The 15,895-nt window shown below is 39.9% G+C and overlaps 1 protein-coding gene across 2 annotated transcripts in view; it reads left to right on the top strand.

The window, feature by feature from the left end:
- The window catches only part of PHACTR3 (phosphatase and actin regulator 3), a 114,061-nt gene that overhangs the window by 48,293 nt on the left and 49,873 nt on the right, over window positions 1–15,895 (top strand). For both annotated transcript variants that reach the window (XM_013304346.3, XM_027795899.2), the window contains exons 2-3: window positions 12,923–13,084; window positions 13,968–14,045. In XM_013304346.3, the coding sequence (XP_013159800.2) occupies window positions 12,923–13,084; window positions 13,968–14,045 (240 nt within the window). The remainder of the gene's footprint in view (window positions 1–12,922; window positions 13,085–13,967; window positions 14,046–15,895) is intronic.

Genomic DNA, 15,895 nt, shown 5'->3' with positions numbered 1-15,895 from the left:
TAATGAATTTGGCTTATGCTTGAGTAAGTTGACCTTTCTTTCTTTTTCCTGTCTTACTGCACAAGATCCTTGACCTGGTTTGATACGCTCTGCACAGTCTAGACATGAGCCAAAGCGTGAGGGATCTGGCTTATTCTAAACAAAGTTACAGGACTTCAGAATGAAGAATGTTTTTTTGCCATGAGCTTCCCCTGGTGTTTCTAAATGTAATATTATAGGTAGCTTCAAGCAGAGATTTAGTTTGGATATGACTTCTACTGTATAGGAAGAAATAGGCAATGATGAACATGTTAGCTTGGAATAGTGTGGATCAGCATGGCAAGCACTTAACCTTCCCATTCTCATAAAGGCCTGTGGATTTCAGTTTCTTGGAACATTACAGGATCAAATCCAAATTATGCCTAGACCAGTGAAATTTAATACCATCATTACACAAAACAATCCACAAAATCAACAGCAGTCTGAAATCTCTGGAAATGCAAAAGAATGATGGCATAAATTTCAAGACACAGTAATATGGAAAACTTTAAATATTTTAAGTTTTCATCGCACTCGTAAGTAACCAGTTTTTGCAGCTAAGATATTGTCACTTCCTCTGTTCTCATGTAAGTTTCTGGCAGAAAGAGGCTTTCAGGAGATTTTTGTGGCTTTTTAGTGGTATACCCCAAAACACACATAGGCTTCCTCATGAGGAAGCAGTTATTATAATATGGGGGGGGGGGGGGGGGGGGGGGGGCTTGTTTCCAGCTCTCCATGACTCATGCAAGCAGCTGAGAACACAGTTAAAATACGAAAGCCGAAAAGGAACTGAGAAGAGGGAGTAGTTATTCTACTTCTCTTTCTCTTGGAAGAACTAAAAAATACATAAATTTAGGTCAGACAGGGTAAAAATATTCCATGCTTTTTTCCCTTCCATGCTGCTTGGGCTTTGTGAGAGATAAAACCAGGCCCAGGATATGGTTAAAACAAACAAGACTATTATTTACCTCATGCATTGAAAAAGAAATTCAGTTCATATTCTACAGTGGATTTAAAATGAAAGTTTTTTTCACAGATCTGCTTATCACTTTTGCATATAAAAAAAATTCAGCAGAAATGAATTAAAAAAATAACATAGAAGGAAACAAGGAAAAAGTCCAAGTATTTTTGCTGATGAAAGGCAAATGTTAGAAGAACATTCATTAGATGATTCTTTCTCAAAAACATGACCCAAATGGAAATCAAGAGCTGGAGAGCAAAGAACTACCTGGGAATGTTAGTTTTAAAGAAACATGTGAATTTAAAACCTGTTGCCAGCAAAATTACTTGTCTGTACAAAGACAGAGCCTCTTGGCATGCTATTAATTCTGAAAAGGGTAATTTTTTGTTCTTTTGCATAAGCACTGACCAGCAGAGTAGAAGTGTGATCATGCTCTCCCTAGACACTTCTCAATATCATAGAATCTCATCAATTATTTTTTACATCATTACATTATAAATTAAGTCTGTAAATGGAGAACAGGGGCAATCTTACCTTTCAGAAAAAATGTGCAGAACAGGATTTTGATCAGCAATTTCTGTCTGTATGTGAAACACAGTACAGAGAGGGTTTGTTACACCAAGGCAGATTTAAGCTGCTCCACATCCACCATGCTGGCCCTGACCACTAAGTTGCCTTGACAAAGCAAGGGGAAAATTTATTAGTAGGAAATTCTTATGCAACTGAGAGCTGCTACAGCCTCTCCTGTTTCATCTGCAGGCTGATCTAGGCTGAGCAGGACAATGCCTGATGCATTAGCCACATGGTGACAGTTATGGAAACCTTCCAGGCACTTAAAGGCAGGTGTGAGGAATCTTTACCAATGCTGCTATAGACTTGTGACTGCAAATGCTGCTAGTAGACTTCCAAAATATCAAACCCGCCATTTCTCAGCAGATATCATTTACACGTTAATTTAGCTCATGGCATTCCTTGTACCTACTTTGAATATATTCATATGCTACCTGCTTCCTCTGTTTATTTCCGTTTAAGGTAGTTCTTTCCAAGATGGTGTAAGCACTGTTGTCATTAGACATCAGGCTTGTACATACTATTGCCTAATGTTCCTAGAGAGAGTAACCATCTGCAAACATATTGTTGAGGTTGTGACCTCTGCAGTTGTAAGCAGTACAACCCAACAAGCCCGTAAAGTTTCTTCTTGAAAAGAACATGAATATTAAAATGGTAGTTAAGACATTTCTCTTCCCTTCTTTCAAATATAACCATTTCAAGAAATTATTGTGATACATTTTCTGACATGTTTTTAGCAACGTTTGTATAGCTTGTGTGGAAAGTATGTTTTATGAAGTAAAAAATTAATACAAAAATCAGTTTTTGCACTGCATAAAGACTCACTCCAATTAATGAAATCAGAAGAACTCTGGTTAAGTGCAAAGCCCTTTCCCCACTAAATTTAGTGCACTATAAGACTTAGAAAAGAACAAGCTAGAAGAAACTCGTCCATCTGTGCATTAGACTAAATTGGCTTTTTTTGTTACAACCACAGCATCATTCTAGCAAGTTTGAAATTATCATTATATCTATTTTGTTAATTTATGCATAGCAATTTCATTGATGCTAAAATGTCTTGCTGAAGGGCTCTAAGAAGATATATGTCATTCTGGACACCGGGATATATAGAACAGACAAGTGTAGTATATGAACATTTCAGATAAGCTGTAATATGGCTAAAACACAATACAAGGGAATTTTTACTTTAGAGAAATTGAAGAACCAAGGTCTTGATGAAAGTTAGTGACTTTCAGTACCAACAGCTCATAGGAATTTGCATGTGTATTTCGGGGCTTTTGAATCTCATAATTTAGTAAGAGAAATAACTAACTTTATCCTTCCTCTGGAGAGAAAATACAGGAAATCTTAGTTCATTTTTGGAAGGATGGTTGTTTAGTTTGGTTGGCATTTTTGTTTTAAAGAAGAATCTTGTTTCCTTTGCACTTAATAAGGAAAGAGCTTGTTCTCTGTCAAGTTAGAGTCATAAGATCACACCACTTAACAAATGCCTCCAGAAGATACCGAGTCCTCAGCACCCTATTCACAGACTCACTTCTAAGTGGCTGCATTACTTGCTAATGTAGACGCAGCCAACACAGTACATTAGCAAAAGGAATTGCAGTTACTTTCATAGTTGTTCTCCCTGCTTGGCTGCTGGGTGATGTAGAGAGTTAATGGACAGAGATCGCTGTTCTGCCAAATTCTCATTTTGTTGTTGCCATGTGGGACATTGTCTCTCCATTCTTCTATTTCTTACACAGGGCAAGGATTACAATTTAGCAGTTTATTTTTCCTTGCTCCTACAATACAAGAAAAAAATAGCCTGGAATGGAGTCATTCCAAGAGCGGCAGAGGAAACAGCTTTATATATTTTGAGTAATTTCCATGTTCATTCCTTGCCCTGAAGATCCTGCCATTCCCGTTAGGAATAGATTGTGGTCTTGTTTCAGACAAACAGTGATAATCACTACAGTAAATTTGATAAGCAATTATTTCTCTTGGCCTTCGACTAGTAAAGAATTTAATTTTAGAAGGCATATTGCTGTATTAGCACTTTAAAGGTTGTTAACCAGAGGCCATCAATTTGGAAGCAGAATCTCAGTTTTTAAAGTATGGACCTCCCAGAAACTCATTAATTTTTAAAGATACTCAGATCTCTACAGTTGGGCATGTTGCAGTTTTGTTAGATCAGTGCTTTAAAGCCCTTATCTGAGCCTTGAGATAGTGCCATGGTGATGTTAACTTCAACACAAAACATAACAGGTGAGAAGTGCTATTGCCCATGGGGACTCTGCAGTGTCTGACTGCTCTGTGTGTATGCCCACATGTGAGTCTTTTCAAGGATGCTGAGGACAACAGAGGGTTTGTGGTACCTTGGTATCCTTTGAAGACTGCTGAGTATTTAGTATAATTACCTCTTTGGGAAACACCAGTCTAGAGTGGGATAAAAGGATCTTTTAGACACAGTGCTCCCCTCTAAGTATTTCCTACATGTGTATGCTGGTTTTGGCTGGGGTAGAGTTAATTTTCTTCATAGTAGCTACTCTGGGGCGATCTTTTGGATTTGTGCTGGAAGTGGTGTTGATAACAGGGGATGTTTCCATTGCCCCGGAGCAGGGCTGGCACAGAGCCAAGGACTTCCTCTGCTCCTCACCCCACCCGCGAGGGGGCTGGGGGGCACAAGGAGCCAGGAGGGGACACGGCTGGGACAGCCGGCACCAGAGGATAAAGGGATATTCCATAATATATGGCATTGTGATCAGCATATAAAACTGGAGGAAGAAGGAGGAAAGCAGGGGACACACATTTGGAGTTAGGGCATCCTACGGCGGGGGGAGTGGGTGAGCAGGCAACAATGTGGTGCTTAGTTGCTGGCCAGGGTTAAACCAAAGCAACATGTCTCATATTAACAGAATGTTATGTGCAGCAGTTCAAGCCATCTCTGGAAAGTATTTAACCATTCATTCAGATGACATGACCTCCTAAGAAGGGTTTCATCACAATTTACACAACAACCAAATGTAGAAATCACCAGCAGTTTTAGAACAGTTTTACAAGGAGCCAGATTGGATGCATAACCTTCAGACAAAAGTTGAGTCCAGTCACTGTGCCTGTTTTCTATGTACCTTTCTCTATAGCTGTTCTGATTTATGTCATATTTTTGTTGTCAAAGTATTCCTTTTTCCAAATCTCTGTCCTATTCTGTATAGGAGGCCGGGAATATGCACCAGAGACTGTTGACTAATGTGTATTTGTTGCCAATGGCTGTAAGGAAAGTGGAAGTGCAAAGCAGCAGGAACAATAAAGAAAAAAATAAAGGGCAGATGCTCGTGTTTCACAAAGCAGAAAGAATGTTTTCTATCTGCAGCAGTGGCATTGAACAGTGACAGAGCACCAACAGAGAACTGTGGTGCATTCGAGGGAAGAAGGAAATTATGTATTAAATTACAAGGGCATAAAGGGGCATAGGACATGATGATTTGATTATTTCTCTAATACACAAGTTTGGGATGCATATAAAGTGAGAGCTGATTGTATGCCTGACAGACACAGACTCCCTTAACAGAAGAAACTCTGTAAAACAGGTCAGTTCTGGGGCATGAATCCCAGCAAAAAGCAATGAATACTTCCCTGTTAGCAAGCATGGTGCTTTTACACCGATGACTTCCCTGAGTGTTACATGTCCCTCTGAATCTAACTGCAATCAGGGATAAGCTGCAGTGAAATAGATTTGAAGGTGCCTCTTGGAGACTGCACAGGGTGTGTTTCAGTCTGCAGACTCCCTGAGGAAGCTATAAAAAAACATCCTTTCAACAGGTTTGCAGCAAGGCTACAGCTAATTAAACAACTGCAGGTGATGAAACACTGGTCCTGCAGTGCAGACAACAGCTTTACTACTACAAGTGCATGGCAAGTCTAATTCAAGGCATTCCTGTACTTCCTGGGCTTGGCCTCCTGTGTCTTGCAGACCAGCAGCACTGCAAGAGGCTTGGGGAAACTCCCCAGTCCTGGGAATTTGTAACGTGTGTGGTACAAAACCCTTTGCAGATGCAGGATGGACAAGGCTTGATGCACAGTCTGCCTCTTGGCTCACTGCAGAGACAGTGCTCATTTGACTTTATTTGAATAGATTTTTTGTGAATCTCAGGAGATGCTGTTCTGTCTGCTGCCTGAGCAAGTTCTCACTGGGCAAGAGGCATGCAAATGTCAAGTTTCCCCTCTCAAAAGAGGATATTGTACAAGCTTGGGTAACTGAATTAACTGTGATCATACAGCAATCCTTCATTAGCCTAATTTTCTTAGTGTTTAGTTCTTCCTTATCCAGGTAAAGAATGTTGTGAGTTCCTTTACGCAAACACTGAAAAACTTATTTTCTTAATGAATTGCTAATGTCACACTGTGTGCTGTAAATCACAGGAAGTGCTATTGGGACTTGACACAATGATCCAAAAGCATGAAAGGTTCCTGATTAATTTCTTTGCAGCTTGGCTCATATGGTGGTAATGCTGTCAGGTGATATGTCAACTTCCCAAAGGGACATTTTCTGGAAGAAATCACAAATCTCAAGCATATAAAGCGTATTTTTCTCTAAGAGATTTAGCTGGAGTTGCCACTTCCTTGCTCTCTTTCCTTTGATAAGTATAATCTGTTTCTCCATTCATTTCAGCTAAAGCTGTTTTTAAAATCCAAATACTTTGAAGGGAGGCTTAGCATGACAGAATGGAAATAAACTTCCCTTGCAAGCACAACCCCCTCCTACCACCCAAAAATTATGTTTTGGGTTTTTTTTTCTCCTCCTTCAATTAAAGAAAAATGTTTAATCATAATTTAACATACTAAGGAGCAGTAGAAATTATAGAACAAGGATACATGGCAAACATTTCAGTGTGAAGTGAAAATGGAAGCTCAGACTCTGGAGACCACAGGAAAGATAAAAGGAAAGCACAGGAACTTGCATTTTCATGCAGGGAAGTATAAAAATCTAATCAGTATTCATACCACACAGCTAAAAGAAAGGAGATACAGCCCAACAACAGTCTGTATTCAGTGGAACATGAACCCAGAGCTGTTTTGGGTATGGTGCTCCTAAAGGACCCTATTCCCCTTTTTCATTCCGCCATTTATCTTAGTATTTTCACCCGGCCTTCATGTATCACCATGAGTCTGAAATCTGAACAAATTTACTGTGCCAGATTTTCCCCCCAAGGTAACTCAATGAATGACGCAGTTATTATGTGGATGAACCTGGCCCACTATCCATCTGCTTCCGATGGGATTAAACTCCATCCAGGGTGGGAAATCATGAACATAAAGGATTACAATTTTGAGAACAGAGAAAAGAATTCAAGACATTTTTACATACACTGTTGACCATATAACACCTAAAAATTTGGACAGGTAAATGCCTGAATTTGCACCTCAATCCTGTAATTTTCCCTACTTGGTTTCAATATTTTTCTGGTGTAACAAATATGATGTGTCAGAGCAACAATCTACATCACATCAGCAGCTGTGCATCCAAAATTAGCTTATGATTACATTCAATAATGTACTACAGTTACCTTGCCTTATCTAAACAACTAAACTGTTAGGAACTAGGTTTTCTGTTTTACAAAGGATTCCGTATAAATTTTTCCAAACCAACGCAAAACAATATTGAAACATTCACAACTTCAAACACAATGTCCTTCAAAAATTAAATAAATTACAGGTTCAACAAAACCTTTTTTCTCATTTCTGATTTTAATTTCTAAGAGTCATTCAAAATTGGAAAAATCTAAATACTATATGTTCAAAAAAACTGAGACGGAAACTTCAAACTGGAACATTCCACTGCAATTTTCTTTCAAAGACAGTCAAGAAAGAGAGCATGTCTGCAGAAATGCAGGTGACAGAAAACATTTTTAGAATGAGGAAGAGCTCCATCACAAGAAACATCTATCTAGTGCAATAAAAAAGCTCTTCAGTTTGAATTCTGCATCTCTGGAACATAGCAGAAGTGTCCAAAGGCTCCTAGACACAAACAATTTACTCCTATTCGGCACATTTGATCATTGTGATCAGTTCTGCCTCATTTAGGATGCTAAACAAAGGAAAAAGGGGTTTGTTCCTGCTGCTAATACTCTTTCCCAAAGCTCGCAATAGGCCTTACTCTAAAACCAAGACAACCTTTCTGCTTTCTTTCCACTGCAGGTTTCACTCATTAGGTAAAAAATACTTCTGTATAGAGCATCCTTTATAGAGAAGTACCATTTCTTGTCTAACCTCACAAACGTCTGGCTTGCATGATTCAGGACTGACTAGTAGTTGACAGGATCCCTTTAAAAACTCAGCTCTCCCTGTGACATCCTCAACATCCTTTATAGAGGTAGACATTAATTCTAGGCAGTGCGAAAGTTAGTAGTGGTAAAGGCACCTCTATCTCAAAAGCTGAAAAGGTCATTTTGATTCCACTCACTGTCTTTACCCTCTAGAGTGTACCAAAGGGAACCTTTTTTTCCTATTTTAACTCTGTATCTGAGTTGCAAAGACAGACGCAATGACAATAAAGGGGAAAACATGCAGAGCTGCATTACAAACCAATTCATCAGAAAACAGAGCACGCCTGCCTTACAAATTTGCCTGCAGCTCTTGTCTCTGTGTTATTTTTAAACTGCCTGCAGGTTGCAGATTCTTCAGTGGTCCTTCTCCTACCAGTGTACGCAGAGGATTTAGCAAGGCACAACTTCCATTACCATGAATTTAAGTTACCAAAATTCCTGACACTTTAAAATTCAGCACCCTTCATCTTCCCATAAACTTCTTGCTGCAATTTGATTATTCACAAGAGGGCACCCCACATCTCATACAGCCTCTCTCTGTGGCAAGGTCAGTATAACTCAGCTCTGCATTCCTGATGTTCTCAGCTGCCGTACATCAGCCTGTGAAGTGCAGCCTGCAGTTGCTATAATCAGCAACCGGGGCATCACACTACGGATTATTTGGCTCATCATGAAAAACCCAAGAAGATAGATCCAACTGACTGAACCCAATGCTCAGTTTCACAACGTTGTTATCGTTCAGACATGATTGTCTTGGCACCAAAACCATCTGCTGTACAAATAAAGGCTACGTGCAGGCATAGGGCATTTTTTCATCACACATCCAGGACACAGACTTCACACTATTCCCAGCAAACCTGCCCTGCTTCTGTGGGAGGCTGGACAGGATAGAGTCGAGACTTGATATCTGTAAATGGGAGAGCTTCTATGTGCAGGAAAACTTAATCCATGCACAATTCCTGTAGAGAAGGGACTAACAGGAAAAGTATTCTATTTATGTCATCATGATATTTCAAAGAAGAAATCAAGAGGCATTTTTCAGCAGCACTGATCACTACAACCGCTGCTGATGTAAACAGAAGCTGCAGATGCTCAGACTTTCTGAGGGGTCAGACCCTGCAGCCAAATGTAATGAATATTATGGTTTGTTTCCTTCTCCTCTGTTGCCTGGTTTATTCTACAGCCCAGAGCAGTACTGCAGAACAATACCCATCAGGTCAGAACCTCTCCCCTCATCTGATTTAGGATGTCTCAGACATCAAACCATTCACATTCTTGACAACCGTTAGGACCTCTAGGAATTACCCTAGCTAGCACTGTGAGAAGCACTGGCCCAGCATCATCGGCAGGGGCACAGCCACATTCACTTCCACCCCGCTGACACACTCAGAGCAGATGACAATGGTGTGATATATGAGAAGTTTGTTTCAGATCTGGAGCTCCAGCACAGAAGCCTTTGCCCTCAATAGGGTACAGCAGGGGCTTGAAAGCAATTTCAATATTAACAGCCAACAAGCTTCAGTCAGAGCAAAATCCTCTTGTCCCACGTGGCTGGTGACTGTCTACTTGTGGGACCAACTGGTCTGTCTCAGCAGCGATGGCCACACAGAGCCTGGTCTCCCTGTGTTGTGTAGGGTTAGGTTGCTGTGCTGTGGATTAAGCTTGTGCTCACTTGACCCTGTACAACAGTCATCCCTCAGCCTTCTACATTACACAGCTAGTTAAGCTGTTGCTCGTTTCTCCCTGCTGATTTGGTGAGTCTTGATTTGGCTTTTGGCTGTTTACATTTTGCAGACATCCTCTATGTAATTGCATGGCCTGGCCCCAGGCTGTCAGGCCCGGGGAGAAATAACCACATTATTCCACAGAACAGTTAGCATAATTAAAATATTGACTGCAGAATAAAAAAATGTGCTGAATATTTCAGAGTGGTTGGAGGGTTGGCAAGTCTTGGCAGCTTGTTGGCTGCAGGAACTGGCTGATATTTAGGCGCGCCTTCTCCTTCAGTATTCATTGCTGTACGTGGGAGCTGCTTTTTGTGCTGTCAACTTATCTCCCAAGCAGCCAACCCACAACCAAGAAAAAATGAACTGACTGGAAATGTGGAGCTCCAAGGGCTTTCTTGTGATTCTTATTGCCAGTGAGACCATTTCCTTGTTATTTATGACTTCAGGACATCTGTCTTAGTGTGTCTCTATCTATTTTTATTTGTGTCCATCTCTCCAAATGCACAGTGTAGGAATTGCATATGGTGAGAATGTACCAGGTGATAAAACCATTTGCTTAAGAACTGCCTGTACCATATGAGAAGCATTAATAAAGTTAAAAAGCCCACGAAAACCTCCACTGCAACATTTGTTTTAGCTACTATTCCTTCTTTGACATTTGCTTTCTGTCTGTATTTCATCTGTAACCAAAGTCTGAGGCATAAAATGCTTGTATTTCCACAACCAAGAGGGCAGAAGGGGATGGAAGAAACTCAGTTGACAGGGCTTGTAGAAACTACAGAAGATCACTACTGGGCACCTAGGGAGTTCTTAGCTCCTTTGCAATATCTCCCCATTCTCTTTCTTAGGGAAATATATGAGATAATAAACATTGCTAGAGACACACAGATTTGGGTTTGAATGACTTCCTGGTTCTGTCTACATCCCCTGCTATCTGGCAGAAAAGTTAAAATTATCTCATGCTACCAGTGTTAACATGTGGATGATGCCTAAACCACTCTGCAGACACCTACATCCTGAATAAAATGCAGTAGGATCAGTTACTTGCCAAGGTACTGCTTTAAATCAGCTTCTTATTTTAATCTTCACTTACATGCTTGAGAAATTCCTGGAATGGTAGGAAGTGTTTAAGCAGCAGTGCAGTCTCACAAGCAAGGACCAGGGACAGCTGAGCCGAGGAAGTCCTATTCCACTGTAGCTTCCAGGGACAAGGGTCTGATTTACACTCTGATCTACAGCTTTTTTGAGATGAGCTAATGTTGTGAACATTTCCATTCCCACTCAAGGGATGTCACAAAAAAATGGCCAAATGCTATTTTCTAAGGCTTCTGTTACAGCTTTAAAGTAATCATAATAGCAAATTAATAGCAAATCTACTCTGCCATTTTCCATTCTCATTGGCATCTCTGTCATCAAGAGTAGCTCTACTTCTTCAAAGCTTATTTCTGTGATACTTCTCACTTTTCAATATGCAGTTAGGAAAGGAGCATACTATCTTGGCACTCCAGCTGTGGTCTGTAGGCTACTGCCTTCCTTCTGTGGTAGGCTCATTGCTAGTTTCTGCCCTCAACTTAATACTGACCTCCAAACTGTAAATCATAGTATCACCTTGGGTAGACACCTTTCTTTTAAAGGAAAAAAATATACTTTTACGCACATTTTAAATCTCTTCTAAATTAAACCCCAAGATAGACTCTGTGGAATGACACAAAAGATGCTTCAAATTCAGTGCACAGAAAGAGAAATTCACTGGGCATGCACAGCGTGGGGCTTGGGGGTGGGGATTGTTACAGCCTTTTCTCTGTTCTGATAGTTCACATGGCCAGGTTTTTGGTTTGTCTCCACTGAATGATTCATCTCTATTACCAGTATTTTCAAAATTAAATGGAAGAGGAGGAATGTGTTCATTCCCCTGCTGTGTTTAATAATCTTCCAAAAATTGTTTCCTGTTTACTTGGAAATCCCCACCTCCACGCTGTGATTTAAGCATTTTCACCCTGTTAACCTAAAAACAAAGCCTAGAAGATGCTGTATAGTTTTTATCTTGCAGTCATAAAGCAATTTATGATAAATGTTGTTCCAGAGAGAAATTACTTGGAAATGTATACACGTTCATAGCTCCACATTGCTCATTTAAATCATAACTGATTGTTGAAAAAAAGATACAAATTGTATTCAGTTTTTATTCATATAACATGTCTGGTGACTGATGGCAGCTTCTCTTTAAACAATCACTGTATTGCTGCTCAAATACAAATCTCAAAGGCATCAATAACCCCATTTGCAACTGTGCTTTTTTTCATGGTACTCGCTAGCACACAACTGTGAATAGCCAGTATGTATTGTTTTGGGCAAGACTTGCCTATAAGCAAAACTTACGGTGTATTTTCAGGACAAAATACTAAAAATACCTAAACTGCTTTTCCAGCTGAAGCATTATCTCTGAATTCCTGTGGCTTGGCTGGACAAAAAGGAAAGAATTTTCCCCTTAGCTTCCTCAAGGAATAAATTTGCACAGTAGTTCTAAGATTTTACTTACATAGCACATATCAAACAAACTATTCTTATATAAAAGATTTGCAGTAGCTCACACAAGTCAGTGTGTTCTGTGTTAGCGTATGTGAAAAGAGTTCATTTAAAAAGCAGCAATATCCTGTGGGTTAAGAACAGAACTGGAATCTGGGAATTCAGAAGGGACCTGAGCTTTCTCACACTTCCTCTCAGCTTTTCATAAAGGTCTAAATTTTCCTAAATGAACATTACGTTTATGTGATTAACTGGAGGCCGCATGGGCCTGATTTACAGATGTGTTAAATTTCTACTGCTCCTATTAAAGCTATTGGGAGCTCTCAGCTCTCCATGTTTCAGAAGGCTGTAATGCAGTTACATGCAGCCCTTGGGAAGGAGAGTAACACCATTACCTTGGTGAGTACCAGGCATGGACAAAGGTAGGAAAAGTGATGCAATAAAGCACAGGGAGTACAAATTCAGCACACCCCCCTCTCTGTGGGCCTAATAGCCCTGATTAATCCATGAGGGATGACAGCAGTGCAGATACTGAAATATTTGGCATCCAGACAGGTACTGTGCAAGACCAGAGTCAAGAGAGGAGCTGGTAGGAAGCACCGGGCTGGCACAGTGAGGTTGGATGCCTCTCTGGCTGGCATCCTTCGCCTGGCTGCCAGCTCCAGCAATGCAGACACGTTCTTTCAATGTCTTCCACTGCTTATCTCTGTGACTAGACCGAATGCTTCTTTGCTGGTGAGACTCCATTTGTCTCCCATTTTTAAGCCTATGCTGAAGCTTTTTGTCTAACAGCTGCATTTCCTTTCTTCCCCTCTCAGATGAGATGGAGCAGTCCCCTGCAATGCGTTCTGACTACTTGGTCTCAGGGATTCGAACTCCGCCAGTGAGGAGGAACAGCAAACTGGCAACACTGGGCAGGATCTTCAAACCATGGAAGTGGCGGAAAAAGAAAAATGAAAAATTAAAGCAGACATCTGCAGGTAGGATGAGAACAAGACAGTGATGCTGCACATAGCCAAAGCTTACCTTGGGCAAAATTTGCTTACACAGGAAATGTTAATGGTGATCTGATTTAAACCTAATTCAGGGATTTCAGCATGTTGCAGATTAACAATGTTTTAGGCTAGAAAGAGCCCATATAGGCTGACTTCCTATGTAATACAATATAGTACCTTTAGAAGAAAAGGTCAAATTATGAGTGAAGCACAAACCTCAACACAGACTGCTTTTCATGGGTTGTCTCTTCTCCAAAATAGGCTACATTTATTGCCCCAAGTATCATCACCCCTTTTATTTGGGGTAGAGATTATATATGTCAGAGTAACATTATGAAAAGTGACAGGAGGAAGCCACAGCATGAAAAATGCCTTCCCTCAAGCAGCTGTCTCTGCGGTGAAGGAGCCCAGCACACAGCACTGCATGCTCTTGCTAGTCTCCAAAGATGTCCCAGAAGACCAGTAAGAAGACAAACTCACTTGCCTTTTCTTAAGATAGGATAGTGCAATTCCCTCCACTTGCCCCAATATCCTGTGGAGTGTCACAGGGAAGGACATCACTTCCTGAGGCAGCTCCAACATGCCATATTAAACAACATGAAAGCTCCAATATCCCTCTTACTTGCACTCAGTGTGATCAGACGGTAGGTTAGATCATAAATCTCAGCTCTACATGTGAGTGATTTTACAAAGGAAAAGGCACAAACAGGCTGACCAGTCCATGCTCCCCAAAACAACATCCTTGCAGTTCTTTCTAAGCACACAGTGGCTGAGACTAGAGGGAATTTTCCACATTGCATCTTTCTCATTCCATTATATGAATACTCTGTTGTAAACTGGTGCTGTGTTATGCTACTACTTCATGCAGTGCTGGAGAAGAAGATGACAGCACGACAAGGTCGGGATGAACTCATTAAGAAAGGCCTTCTGGAGATGATGGAACAAGGTGAGTAAAAATTCTTCGTCTGTTTTATCAAAATATTTTTCAGGACAACAGGAAACACAGAATTGCAAAAGCAGAAACCTAAAACTCAAATGTATGTACAGGAAAACCTTCAATCCAAACAGAGTGGAAAATTCAATATCTGAATTAAGCATGTCTGTCTTCACATTCCTCCCTGCTGCAATCAATCCATGCAGTTTAATTTTTGATGGTTTACCATCCTAAATGCAACTCCATTTTTGTTTGATTTATACATGGTGCAATCTGAACTGGTATGCGTGTTTCATGCAATTACTCTAAAGCTAGCTAAATCCTACTGTCAAGAAAGTCAGCTAAAGCTGGTATAAATTTAAACATACAGATGCATTCAGCTAACATGTACAACCCATGAATCCAGATTTCATAGAATAATACTAATCTGATGTTTTCAACTGTCTTTCCAGTAAATCAAGTTTGTGACAAAATGTATTAGCATTCTGCCTGTTTTTCATTCACATGGAAAAGTGAAGCATTTGGTAGTGTCATTTTAAAGCTTCCCTGAACGCAAACCAGGTTTAGCAGAAGTCATTGAATGAACGATGTGTCAGAAACATGCACAAAGGACTGTAGTTCTGTATATCCCTGCTCCAAAGCCCTGACAGATTCTCAAGGGAGGCAGAGATCTGGGTGACTATTCTGCAAGATCAAGTGAGCTCCCAATGTTACAGACAACTTCCCAATTGCCATTTCCACCTAAAGAGAGATAAAAAAAGTAAGTCCATCTTTACTTTGAAAACTTTACAGCAGAAAGTACTGTCATGAAAAAAAGATTGGTGTTTTGAATTTGACCAATCTGATAGATAGAAATTATGCTCTTTGAAACTAATAATTGAGTTTCTTTGTATAAAACAAATGCCATGCCTATAAATAGCCTGTGGGACAATACTCAGTGATGCTATGCTGGAGTGTAACCGAGCAACTGAAGAGTCAGAAAAAGAGCATTTTAAACAGGATTTTTTTTTTATTGCAGTAAAGCAATTTTCATATTATTTTATTGGATATATTTTAATATGAGCTTTATGTTCAAATTAAAAAAAATCGATCAAACCATCAGCTTATTCTAAAATGGAAGGTTTTAGAAAGCTCATTTCTAATTCCTGTCCATTGAACTCTTTGCGTCTCATAATTCTAGATAATTAGTTGCCCTATTAGCATATTAGCACTATTGCATAGAAAAACACACCCCATTTCTGCTAGGGGTAAGGAAGTTTCCCATAATCCATGAACTTGAAGACACGCACATCTAGAGCTTTGCAAAAGAACAGTAATATAAAACTTCTGTAGAACCCATTAAATGGTAATAATAGTAATGAAGCAGTAAATATCTTTCACGCAAAAAGAACTGGCTGGGAGGAAAACAGATGATGCTAAGTTGCAAGATGATTTTAACAAAATTATAATAGTTTATACATATAGTACAGTGAGGAGTGATGACAGGTTGTACTTTTAAAAAGGCAGCTGCAAACTGCTTACCTGTCTGCAATGAAGTTACATAGAGCTCCTATAAACATCAAATTTTCATTACCACCCTGCCACCCAGAAAGGAAAGAATGGCTAACAGTCAGTTGAAGGACACTGCAGCTGCCTGCAAGTTATTTTTCTTTACAGAGTGTTGTGAATCTCCAGGGTTGTTTTATTATATTATTAGTAGAAGCAGCTTATTAACTGGGATAAAAAATTGACCCAAATAATTCTCAGTAAATGATTAGTGCCCTACTTGGACTGAGCTGAAGTGGCAGCAGTTTCAAGGCTAAGTCCTCATTTATGCATTAAGTTGCAATTATCAAAGCAGCAATACTATGCTAAAAGACTAC

Source organism: Falco peregrinus, chromosome 9 (genome assembly GCF_023634155.1).
Source record: "Falco peregrinus isolate bFalPer1 chromosome 9, bFalPer1.pri, whole genome shotgun sequence".
Taxonomy (NCBI): Eukaryota; Metazoa; Chordata; class Aves; order Falconiformes; family Falconidae; genus Falco; species Falco peregrinus.
The sequence above is the reverse complement of the archived record's forward strand: the minus strand, read 5'-3'. Positions and strand labels throughout refer to the sequence as shown.